The sequence below is a fragment of the Merops nubicus genome, unplaced genomic scaffold (genome assembly GCF_000691845.1).
Source record: "Merops nubicus isolate BGI_N331 unplaced genomic scaffold, ASM69184v1 scaffold39012, whole genome shotgun sequence".
Lineage (NCBI taxonomy): Eukaryota > Metazoa > Chordata > Aves > Coraciiformes > Meropidae > Merops > Merops nubicus.
In genome coordinates this window covers 1-12,805 of record NW_008593572.1, presented here as the reverse complement: position 1 = coordinate 12,805, position 12,805 = coordinate 1, and the positions used below count along the sequence as shown (strand labels likewise).

At 46.5% G+C, this 12,805-nt stretch overlaps 1 protein-coding gene across 1 annotated transcript in view; it reads right to left on the bottom strand.

The window, feature by feature from the left end:
• THAP4 (THAP domain containing 4) overlaps positions 1 to 12,570 on the bottom strand; it is a gene marked incomplete at its 5' end in the record, with an annotated part of 15,636 nt that extends 3,066 nt beyond the window's left edge. Inside the window, 4 exons of the mRNA XM_008935482.1 lie at positions 409 to 512; positions 1,705 to 1,814; positions 3,549 to 3,708; positions 11,414 to 12,570. Coding sequence (XP_008933730.1) covers positions 409 to 512; positions 1,705 to 1,814; positions 3,549 to 3,708; positions 11,414 to 12,570 — 1,531 coding nt within the window. The remainder of the gene's footprint in view (positions 1 to 408; positions 513 to 1,704; positions 1,815 to 3,548; positions 3,709 to 11,413) is intronic.
• Positions 12,571 to 12,805: the final 235 nt, after the last annotated feature.

The following is a 12,805-nucleotide window of genomic DNA, read 5'->3' as shown; positions in this document are numbered from 1 at the left end:
TGCTGAAGCCCAGTGCTGGATGTATCTTACATGTGCACTCTAATCCCATAATTAATCCAGGAGATGGGCATTAAGAAGTAACACTGCTGTTACACAAAGCTATTTAGAGAAGACTTTCCTATTCTCTTCCCTAAGGACCTGCTACTGGCCACTGCTGGAGACAGGACTCAGGGTTGTCTGGTCTGATTCAGAGCAGCAGTTCTTCTCTTAATGATCCCTCTGGGTCTTGCAATGTAAGAAATGTCTTCTGAAGGCTGTTAGGGAAAGGATAAGCCAGGATGCCATGCAACATTTCCAGGAACTCCAGATGGCAATCTGTAATGGAAGTGTGCTCATCAACCTACCCTCTCAGCTGGACCCCTGGCTGGAACTAACACCACTGTAGGAACTCACTGCACGTGCACTCACCTGCTCTACATGGGGCTTCTTGGCAAAGGAGATCCTGGCTATTGAGTGAGAAGCTATAGACAGCTCTTGTCCATTCACCTCCCCTTCCTCCACCTCCACCAGACCTAGTGAGAAGCAAGGGCATATATACAGATCATTAGGCTACAATTGTTACTTAATGTCCCAATTAGGCTACAGAACAGACCACACCTTCCCTGAAGAAGGCTTTATTTGACCTAGCACTTATCCACAACTGCAAATCCCTGCAACCTTGGATTTGCAAAGCTGCTCTGAAAAGCCCAGACTTACCCACACCCTGTAGGATGAGTGTTGCATTGTGACTGGCAGTTTTCCTTCCAGCACCTGCTCTGGAGTTCTAGATGCTAATTTAAACATCAACTGGGTTTTAACACTCTGTCACTTATAATAATTCAGTTCCTGTAAATTGTGTAACAAGGCACTACATCCAAATAATGGAAAATTCTCCTAGTTTAGGAGCTAAGAAAGAAGACTACACTGACACTGCCCTCCAAGACTGTTAAGGGAACAGTGGGAGAGAAGCTCCCCAGTCCAGGCAGGGTCTTTAAGAGAGAACCTGTTGTACAGGCCACTCCAAACACTCCTGGATGGCGAGGCTGCAAGTGGGGGTTAAAACCACCACAGCCCCACGAGCTCTGTCCTGCCCCACAGAATCAAACGTGGCAAGAGCTGATGTTGGTAACAACAACTTAAGTGGGATGTTAAATTCAGCTCTCCTTAGAAGGAGCAGCTGGCTAAATATGACCCTAGCAACAGAAGGAAGACTCTAGCCCTAGGAGCTCAAGAACCAAGGTATGCCTTCTGTATTTCTACCCCAGGGTCAGCTGTGGCCAACTCACAGGAGCAGTGGGAACAAGGCATATTTTCTCTGCCTCCCCATGAAAAAAGGACTAGGATGCCACAAAGGCATCAAGAATATCACTGGCCCCTTATCACCTTCCATCTTTACGGCTCAGGCTACAACTGAGGCAGGGGTTCTTTTGGTTTACAAAGCTAGGTCTGCAAATATCAACATTTCATTTGAAGAAAGGCTACCCCTTGAACCTCCTATATGAGCAGTATTTAGACTTGCAGCCCTTTCCTGCTACAGAACACTAGGAAGCCCCACTGCCTGTGCCAAGCCACAGGGTCAGCCACTGAAACTCAGCGCTTTAGACACGAGCTCCTTTGTTTCCAGCAGCTCTTTGGTCCCGTGAGAGGTGGAATAATTTCCTGGCAAAGTGATGAAATGGCACAGCAGGGTGAGGAGCCTCCCCAGCACGGGTCTGAGGCGTGTACCTGTGTTCTGGGCACTGATGAAGGCCACCTTGTTAGTGTCAGGTTTGAGGCGGATGAAGCCACATTCTCGGTGCATGGGCTTCCTGGTGTCTGGGTGGAAGGCGTTGAACCTGGGGGGAAAGCAGAACACAAAAGCTGCTGCTTGTGCCACTCAAAATAAGTGCTTGGCCTCATTTCATCTTAAAGAAAATAGTATTTTATTGACCCACGTGGTTGCCTCGCAGTATCATTTGAAAAGACACCACCTCCTGGGTGGGAGATGTAACTGTTCAGTTTGCAGACACAGCTACTCCTGAGAGCTGGGGTTAGTTAAGTTCTCATCTTTTCCACAGCTCCTCAGTCTTTCTAAGAGCCAGCTCAAAAACTCCCTCAGGAAGTCAGACATTACACAGATGCTCAAGCTATACTCTGTCTCAAATACTTCCTTTTCTCAAATAAATACCTGGAATTACAATATCATCTTTATTTAGCTTTAAACCTGGCAAGCTGGAGGGTTTTTTTTGTGTGTTACATTCTGCAGGCACTAACAGAGCAGATTTATTTCTCCCACCACCCCTTCTACAATGAAAAAAAAGCTCAGCTCAGGTTTTTATTTATTCCTCATGAGGGCCTTAGAGTTGTATATTGGGTCACAATTATATATATTGCACATGTTCATATACTAATTAGTGCTACAGCATTCCTGAGTCTACACAGACAACTGAATTAAACAGCAGCTTACACACAATGGCAAGCTAGGTACCTATATTCTGGAGTTGTCCCTCATGCTGGAATTATCCAGAATCAAAGGAGGAACAAACTTAAATCAAGCTTCTTTCAGTGCCTGAAGCATTCAAGAGACACATGGACTGTCTTGTAACAGCCAAGCAGCACTACTCCAGAAGCCCAGGAGGCTCAGGGTCTCTGTGCTCCAAGCCTGTTGCCTCTTCTGATGCTTCCCAAAACTCAACAGCTCTGAGCTGTCTCTTTGGCACCAAAAAAAACCCCAAAGCAACTCCAATCAGCAGTTCAAAAACTAGAAAAGGAGGAGTAGATGAAGCATGATTAGAGTTAGCTAACAGGTCATTTCTCTTCCTCCAGATTTCTTGGTTTCTCCTAGGACTATGACTTGCAGCCAAAACTGTTGAGCTATCTGCTTCCTACCCCATAGAGTTTGTTAAAGACTTAAGATTTTTCTCAGCTTCTCCCAGTGGCAAAGACTGAGTACTACAGTTTAAAAAGGCACAAACTTGGCAGCCAAGCCATAGCTCCTTCATTTATTTCATCTGTAAGTGGGAGTTTCACAAAGCAGAATAACAGTTGCAGTGCTGTTACCTGAAGATTTATTTGTGATTAGACAGCTACTGCCACAAGGAGGATGGTGGGTTTTATTCTCACCATGAAGACAGTCATCTTTTAGCTAATATAGATGCACATATATGCAGTTACTCACAATATTCTACTACAGTCAGCTTTGCAGCACCCCAAGTTCCTTCTCACTCTGTTAACCCTTGAGCAGGCCACAACAACTGTACACTGTACCATGGCCAAAGTCCTGATCTACAGGAGTTCCCAGCTGGGAACTGCCTTTTTTGAAAAGCTCTGTAAGTGGGCTGTACCCTTTGGCTACCAAATCTTCAGTGATTGTAGGTGTGCACCTCTGGGTAGGCTGCAACAGCACGTCAGTTAATCACAACTTTCAAAGGAAAACAAAAGTCACACCATATCATCACATCACCTCATTTGGTAGGTGAAAACTTGTTTCCTTTGCCACTAGGAAAGAAGCACAAGCAGCAAATCTCCCTGGAGCCATGCCTGCTCCCACCCAAAAGCTGCTGAGAGCACAGATAAAGCCACAGACTTACGAGAAGTTGAGCATGGGCTGCCCCACGTGAGAGATGTGCACTTCTTCCAGGTACTGAAAGGGCTTCACTGTAGGGAAGGTGCCATCTCCTGGAGGGTCTGAGAGCCAGGTGCCCAGCATCCAGGACAGGGGCTCCATCACAGGATTCAGCTGTTGAGTCTCTGTGGAGGAGAGGAAAGAGGAAAGAAAGAAAATTCAGGCATCTATACTTTGCAGCTTGCTGTGAGCCACTCACAGCTGGGTGGAGGCAAACACAGAGCACCTCAGAAACAGTCCAGCCCAGCAGTAATGCTTTGCTCTGGAGTGGCAACAGCACCAAGGTGCCAAGGGGAGACAGGGAACGAGGAAAGTAGATCTGTTTTCAATCCTGAAATTCTTCCAGGTGGTCCATTTCAGACTCCTTGATCCTGAAGAGAAAGCCCCCTTCTTCTACAAGCAAAGAAGATGACTTGAAATCTCACTGAAGAGAATTATCACTAAATGATAATTAACTCTCTAATGTGGGGGTCTGATTTTTCTGGAGAACTGTTACTGGGTTTCAGAGACCAAGGAAATGAATCCTCACTTCAGAGGAAAAAGAAAATCAGGCTGCATAAATATTCAAGATCAAAGTTTGTCATTTTTTTTGAAGAGGTTAACAATGACCTGCACTTTTAGAAAGAGACAGGGATCCTTAAGAAGTTGTTGTTCTTAGGCTCTGGACTAAGGCTAAGTGAAACACTTTTAAAAGACTAGGGTGCCTGCAAGTTAAAGAGTAAAGGGAAGAAAAAGCCACTTCCTTGTCACTGCATCTATTAGAAGCAACCAAGATCTGGTTCAGTAAAACTCCTTCAATGAATCATTTAAGAAGAGCTTTTATAAAAACCAGTTTTGCATTTTGTTGTGATTTCAGAGGGTGGGAGTTAAAGGGGTTTGATTTCCACATCTAGTGATATCACTTCATACAAGAACAAAGTACTTGTCCAGCTAGTCTAGAAGGCAGACTCAGCTGTGGGGAGAAATTCTGACCTGAACAAGGTGATGCTGTGGGTAAAAATCTGCTTCATCAGTCAGAGTTTCACTAGTCTCAGTCCCAAGTGGCAGACTGAGCCAGGAAGAAGAGTCTGCACCTGGAACACCAAAGGAGGGGAAACAAAAACCTCGTAAAAGATCAGTTATGGAGTTCATCTGTCTCAGAAGGGGGAAGAAGTTCAGTTATCCCCATGGTACTCAGCCCCCTGAGCTGGGAGAGAGGGATGGAGAACAGAATGAACTCCTCATAACCCAGGAAATAGCAGTGCAGGACCTGCTGAGCCAGTTGGACACCCACAGCTCTGTGGGGCCAGATGAGATCCACCCACGAGTGCTGAGGGAGCTGGTGGAGGACCTTGCCAAGCCTCCCTCCATCACCTCCCAGCAGTCCTGGCTAATGGGGAGCTCCCAGCTGACTGGAGACTTGCCAATGTGATGCCCACCTACAAGAAGGGCAGGAAGGAGGATCTGGGGAACTCCAGGCCTGTCAGCCTGACCTCAGTGCCAGGGAAGATCAGGGAATGGTTCATCACGTGCCAAGTGGAATTCAACAGGGGGATCAGATCCACCCAACACAGGTTCATGAAGGGCAACTCCTCTTTGACCAACCTGATCTCCCTCTGGGATCAGGTGATCTGTCTCGTGGATGAGGGAAAGGCTGTGGATGTTCTCTCCCTGGACTTCAGGAGGGCATTTCACACCATTTCCCACAGCATCCTGCTGGAGAAGCTGGTGGCTCAAGGCATGGACAGGTGGACTCTTCACTGGGTTAAAAACTGGCTCAGCAAGATGCTGCTAACTCCTCTTTTCACTGGGTTAAAAACTGGCTCAGCAACTCAGCAAGATGCTGCTAACTCCTTTATCCTGAAGCATTTCACAAGTGAAGTGACATGAGAAAACACAAGAGCCCACTATGAATTAGGTGACACCAGCCTAAGCCTCAGAGCCAGCCTCTGCAAAGTGTCCTGCCAGCCTGTGCCCTCACCACCAGCTCACCATGGTGTTACCAAGGGGTTCCTACAGTCCATCTGCTCTGTGAGCAACCAAAACAACACAACATCATTCCCTGGTGCAGCAGAGACCTTAACACAGTAACGACTGATAAAATTGCAGAATTATTCCTCTCTACACTGCTTCTTAGGAGCCAGTTTCCCCTTTCATGTTGAGAGCACTCAGTGGGTGGAAGGAGAGCATTGCTGTCCTGTCCAACTGGTATTTTCTTTCCAAGCTGTCTGCAGGCTCAAACTCCCAGCCCAGAAGGAAAGAGCAAAGCTTTAGTAAGAGAGAAGAGACTGCAGCCTGTGCTGCTGCTGCCCTCTCCTGGGTTAGGAGCTGGGAACAGAGCCTAGGAGCAGGATGCTTTCTGTCACCAGGGCTTGTCATAGGCCACTTCACTTTCTTCTGCTTACCAGCCTGGCAGCATTTCAGGGAAAAAAAAAAAGCATCAAAATGACAGTTGAAAGAAATGTCTTTAGCCTTTTTCACTCTTTAGACCAAAATAATCCAATCAATCATTTCCAGCACCTTCAGCCTTGCTGTGCAGTGTCCAGCCTGGCTGAAGGTGCTTGATCAGGCAAGCTAGTCTCACTTCCAGAGGGCTGGACTTGTAACCAGCTGAAAAGTGAAGATGTGGCTGTACATGCTGAAGTCTACAGCAACTGGGCAAACAACACAGCCAAGTGACCATTGTTACTTTTCCAAACTATGTGGATGGCAGCAAAGCCAACAGGAGATTTTTAGTTCTTATGCTGCTTGGAAAAGCCAAGAGCAGCAGAAGTGCTGGTGGAAATCAGGACCAGAGACTCCCTGAGCACAGAAGAATAAACACATCCTCATCAAATCCTGTGCAGTGCTTTCATCAGCTAGTGGAGGAAACCCATTTTTGTCCCTGGCAGTCTTCTGTGCCAGAGGGCTGAGCTGAGAGCATGCAAAAGCAAGAGTGGGGAGGCAGACAGAAAAAAAGGCTGATTGAGTCCATAAAAAACCCAAAAAAGTGCCCAAGTTGTTGTGACCCCAGTGCCAGATCCTGCACTTGGGTCACAACAGCCCCAGGCAACACTACAGGCCTGGGGAGGAGTGGCTGGAAAGCTGCCCTGCAGAAAAGGACCTGAAAGGAGGTGGCAGTGAGGGGAGGGTCAGTCTGTTCTCCCACATAACAACGGATAGGACAAGAGGAAATGGCCTCAGGTTGTGCCAGGGGAAGTTTGGGTTGCATATTAGGAAACATTTCTCCACTGAAAGGGTTGTAAAGCCCTGGAAGAGGCTGCCCAGGAGGTGGAGTCATCAGCCCTGGAGATATTTAAAAGCCATGTAGATGTGGTGCTGAGGGACATGGTTCAGTGGTGACCTGGCAGTGCTGGGTTAACAGTTGGGTTCTGATCTCAAAACCCTCTTCCAACCAAAATGATTTTATGATTCTCTGACAGATGCAGTCACTGTCAAGAGAGATTTCACAGCCCAAGGAGCATGAATTTTGCTTTTGAAAGCTCTAAACTCTTGGCCTCTCACTTTTACAGCCTGCTGCTATGGCTTAAGAAGTGTGTGATGAGATGAAGAGCACAAATTATGTCTGACAATTTGCAGTGCAAGAGTCCCTGGCCACCCTTCTGCACGTGTAAAGCTTGAGACTCAGCTGGGGCCTCTGGTTCTCTTGCATCCACATGCAGAACTTCTCTCTTACCTAAAAACAGGGTATCTTATGCTCAAGCCTCTTTATTAACAGGGACACTGCTGGAGTTGCCTTCCTCCACCAGAGGACACTCCTTCTTGAAGCCATTATGGACCCAGCACCTTAGAGACCTCTGCTCCTCTACAAAATACAACTGAAGTCAGCCACCACGCTCACAAGCTGCAACAGCTTGGGAGGAAAAAACACCCACAGGCACATCAGCAACCTAATCACCTAGATCTCTTTTCTCCAGGAAGCCACTGAGGCCAAAACTGCTGTGCCCAGGTCCTGGATACAAAAGTCAGCTCTGTTTCACCACTGGGCCCCACTTCATCACCCCAAACTCACGGATGGACTCCTTCCACATCTCTCCCATTCATGGGGGGGTCAGAAGACAAATCCTTCCCTGCAATGTATCAGGCTGGAACTGGCTGTCCAGGCTTTGCAGCAGGGACAGTGCCCTCTCCCTGCCACCAAACCAACCAGACAAAGTGGCTGGACAACCCCTCCAGGCCCTGCCTACACAGGCTCCAGCCAGCGTGGCTCTCAGGTGAGACCCTGGCACGAATTCCTCCACAGCTTTATCAGCAGAACTGTGGGGTGAGCAGCAGGGTGCAAGCAGAATTGCTCACTGCATTTAAACCCTCATCATCAAGATCTTGGCAAGTAAGGAGCAGCCTTGTCCAGGATACTTTTTCCATATTTAAATACAGAAGGTGGCTCTGCACCCTGCTGCCCCTCCCCAAGTGCTGCCTCCCTTTATGCACTTTGCTGATGCTCCCTCCAGAAGCCCAGTAAAGCATTCCCAGCACTGACAAACCCCCTCTCTGCTCTAAATTCACAAATTTTCACCTTATGGCCTATCCTGGTAATTAATTTAATGACCAAGCACCAATGTGTTATTGTCTCTGATTCTAACCTCTGTGGTAACAAGCTTCAGTGGCTGTAAACATTGTCAGAGTTCTCATGCACTACAGAAGACAGAGAAAATATTTAATTATACACTACTATGAGAAATCCAAACATCCTACCTGAGCTTACCTCACTGTTTTACTTTCTCTTGAAATTTCCTTAGTAAGCATTTTCATTGCTTCCTAGTTGCAAGCTGGTTTTTTTTTGTTGTGAGCCATTCCTGACTCAGATTCAGCCCTGCTCTTAACCTATGCACACATATTCCTGCTCCTTATCTCACTCCTAGCTCAGTTTATGGCTCCTCTTGTTCCTTGTAACACATACTCTCCTGACCAGCCTTCTGCCCAGACTGTTCCCATTTTAGACAAGGCAGAAAAAAACAATAAATAACACACATTTAATGTTTGAGTCCTTCTGCCTGCCCCCAAAGTTCACCAGCTCTGCTTTGTTCACAAATAAGACTTATAAATGACCCCATTTTTACCCTGACTTTGTACAAACATTCAAAAGCAAACCTAAGCTGGATGAGAATATGACTTCCTACAAACCCTTAGCAAAATTCTAACCATTTTTTCAGGTGGACTTAGTTTGCAAACTCTCCTGCCTTTAATATGACCTTCAGGAATGCAGACATTCAGCTCACACAGCTGAATTCTGCCAGCTCCACCTCCCTGTTAAACACAGACACCTCCAGTCCCATCCAGCCCTACCTGCAGTCGCCTCCTTGCCAGCCATAGTCTGCAGTTATCTCTCTAGTGCTTGGGCTAGCTCTCTAACCACCTCTGCCCACCAGAAAGTGTTCTGTGCAGGCTTGGTAAGATGGCTGTAAGGGAAGTGATCTCACAATGAGGTAAAACAGTTATCCTGGTGTCTGCTGGGAGATGGAGTTTGAGAAAAGGATCAAACTTGAGCATGTTCAGTTGAGGTGATCTTGTGAAAGAAGCATCTCCTGCCTGTGCTAGCAGCAGGGGAGCACGATGCAGCCAAGCTGCAAACCTTCAAGCAGAACAAGACAGATAACAGTTCAGTTACAACAGCCTCCCCTTCCAAGGACACTGACTCCACACTTGATTACTGTGTCTCTCTGATTTCTCCCTTTGAATTCTGCTGTTCTCCAAAAGACTCTGCCCAACCACACCCCTCTGCTGCAAGGAGACCTTTGGTCCACACATCTCAGAAGCAGAAAGGAACATTTTCCTCCCAAACAAGCAAGCAAATTCAAAGCTTAGATGGAAAAGGTCACTGCAGGAGCTGTGCAGGAGACAGCCCAGGGCTTCTCCTAAAACCAGGCAGTTGATCCCCCTGTTAAGATGCATTTTTGGATGCTGTTGGGAAGCACCATTTAAGTGCATCATAATTCTGCAGAAACCTTTCCAGCCAGTCGTAGTTTGGATGCAACTACACATGAGATGAAACAGGAAACTGAAGTGTAGCTACTAACAAAGACTAGAATTATTCTTAACCTAATACGTTACCTGACTGATCTTTATGAACACAAAAAACCTTTTCAATTCAGCTTTTTATTAGGGTAAAACTTGGTCTAGTCATAAACCAGTCTAGGCACAAACCAGACTCTGTCCAGAGGTAGTCAGCTGCACTGGATCAGGTACTTTGACTAACAAACTATTACTAAAAGCACACAAAAAGCAATGCAAGGCAGAAGAGCACCAAGACTGAGCTAAAAATGAAAAAAAGAAAAGCCTGCCACCAACAAACCCTTTCAGAGTCACCAGCCAAGCAGTTCCATAACAACCTCCCCCTGCCTCAAGCTGCCATGGTTCATTTTCACAAACTGAGCTCCAGTTTTCCTGATAGGAAACAGTGGAGCAGATAATGGGTGGGTCAATTCAATTAAAAAAAATTACATTCTCCCTTAGAAAACAGAATATGTAATTCTTACATTCTTATAAAAGATATTCTTACTGTGTAATTCTCACATTCTCAAAGGCAGATGTATTAAAAACATCCATCTCAGGAAAAGAAAGAAAAGAAAAAGCACAGTGCTTGGCAGAAGAAATGAAAACATCCTTCAGGACACTCTTTTTGCAATTAGTATCTCATTGAAGGTATTCCAACAAGCCTAGACATCCTTTTTCCATATGTATATGTGAGATGTATAATTATATATATATATAATTGGCATATATGATATAATTATACAATTTTCATTATGTATATGACAATTATGGAGCCCTAAAATTGTATTATTTTCTTTAGTTTGACACCAAAACAATAAAAAAATACAGACTAGAAGGTACAACAAAGACTGTGATGATTTCTCATGAGGGGAAGAAAGAAATCTTCTCCTCACTCTAGCCAAATCAAACTGTGGGTTTGCCCATACTTCAGAAAATTAAAACTGTAGGAAAAGTAGCATTGGGTACTTTGGGTATCAACCTCTGAGGAGTTTGTCAGGGTTTATTTTCTTGTGCTTGAGTAAGGAATTAGGCCAGGCTATAACAGCCTGGAGAACGTGCCTGCCTAGGCCAATGTCACCCTTCTGACCACATCTAATAATATGTGGCTTCAGAAGAAGCCAGGAAGTTTGTTCCCCTAAAGAAGGAGGGATCTGGGAATGACTATCAGGGAGTATCTAACCACCCACCAGTGGCAACCTCTTCAAAAAAGCCCCAACTCATGCACCCCTCAGAAGGCAACTCAACATTTTCTCCTCAGCCACACAGACACCAAACATCACTAGATGTCTCTAAACTCTTCCCTGCATTGCATCTTGCAGCTAGAGTCATTGTACACAAGTTTTACCAGCACTTTCTCCTGCAAGAGAAAGGGGCTGTGGATTGATTTGGGTCCTCCTCAACAACCTGTTTTGTGAACTCACCCCTTAACAAATTCCTGTTTTCAGGACAGCTCATTAGCACACCAAAAGAATTCCCAGGCAGAGTCCAAAGGAAGGCAAATCCTAACAGGGGATAATGAGTCACAAACAAGTTAGAGTAGCCCAGGAAGAAAAAAAACCCAAACACACACCAAAACCAAAAGTAATTGCTGTCTGCAACACCATGACCTAACTTCCTGTTCCACACCAGGAACTGCCTTGGAGACTTCTGGGATAGAATAAATCTCTCACATGCTCAAAACCCTAATTCTTTCATCTCTACCTGTTGGTCTACACAAGCTACCAATTCTCCTTCCAAAAATGTATCTTTCTCCTATCTTTTACCCATCATAACTCCACGACCTCGAACTTAAAAGCCTCTTATTGCTAAGCAAACAGTGAATCCTTCCTCAACACAAAGCCCCTGGGGAATACTGACCACAGTCCTGGGATAGCAGGCTGTTCAAGTAAGGGAAACTGATCCTCTTCAGCTCATCTAGCTTCTCCTTCAGCTTCCTGACTTGACTGTCAGAACGACTGATCCTCTGCCTCAAAAGTTTCAGCTCTCCGTTCTTCTTCTCCACCTGCTCCCGCAAGCAGCACACCTGACTTTTGCTCTGCCTGGAGGAGAAACAGTACGAGTGGAGGGAGTCGATGAGCTTGCAAGCCCCCGAGGCAGACATGATGACCTCGTTGATCGACATGGGGTTGGCATCCGTGTCCCCCTTCCTCCCCAGCACGGCCTCAGCAGCAGGCTGAGGGGTCAGGTCTGCCGGGGACGCCGACAAACCCTGGCAAGGTTTCTGGGGGGTCGCCGTGAGGGATGAAGTAGGGGAACCTTCCGTGGCGGCCTTGTCGTGTCCCAGGAGATGGCTGCTGCAGCTCGGCTCTATGTCTCTCTTTGGCCTTTTCCTTTCTAGCTGCTCTTTTGGGAAGGATGGCCTCTCTCTGGCGTGCTTAGAGGAAAAGCTGTAAGAATGAAGGGAGCCGATGAACTTGCAAGCACCAGAGGCAGGAGGTGTGAAGTCGTCGACGGACACGCCGCTTCTGTCTGCCACCCAGCTCCCCGTCCAGCTGCCTTTGGGACAGTCCTCTAGGGATGATCTCTCAGGTTTTTTCTGAGGCCCAGGCTTCGCAACCAAATTATCACCTAACATCCTCCTCCGAGGGCCGTCCCGGTGGCCGGGCAAGTTCTCTTCCTCCTCAGAAGCAGATCCAGTTTCTGCTTGCAAAGTCGCCTCCTCCATCTCTTTCGTCCCTTGCGTCACCATGAAGTCCTGCCCAGAAGCTGAGGTTCTCTGAACTACCTCACATCCTCCTTCCCTTGGGTCTTCTCCATCCCGCAGCGGCACCTGGCTCGCTATTTTTCTTCTGCTTCTGACATACTCCAGGTTGTCGTGTTTTTTCTCTGCAAGCTGGAAGATGGTGGGGACAGCAGTGGGCTTCAGCAACCTGTGTTGGTCCTCCAGCCGCTTAGAAAAACTGTCTTTGGTAAAATGCTCGCTGCAAAGAAACGAGTATTTGGTGGGAGTCCAGTTGTCTCTCTGAACAGCTTTCAGCCACTGAATCAGGCGCTTGGAATCCTTCAGAGGGAATCTAAAAACAACAAACAGGGAAAAAAAATTCATTTTAAAAGAGTTGCATTCTGTGAATCAGAAGGGTTGGTAACCTCAGGCTTAGGAAACTCTCATGAAAGCTGTATTTTAAGACGTTATGCTCCTTTCAGGGTTATTTCACTTTAGGTTGAAACACTGGGTGTTTGTCCATGCTGTTAACAGCTCTGCTTCACCAACAACACAGGACTAGAAAGTGTTGTTGCCTTTTCCATCAG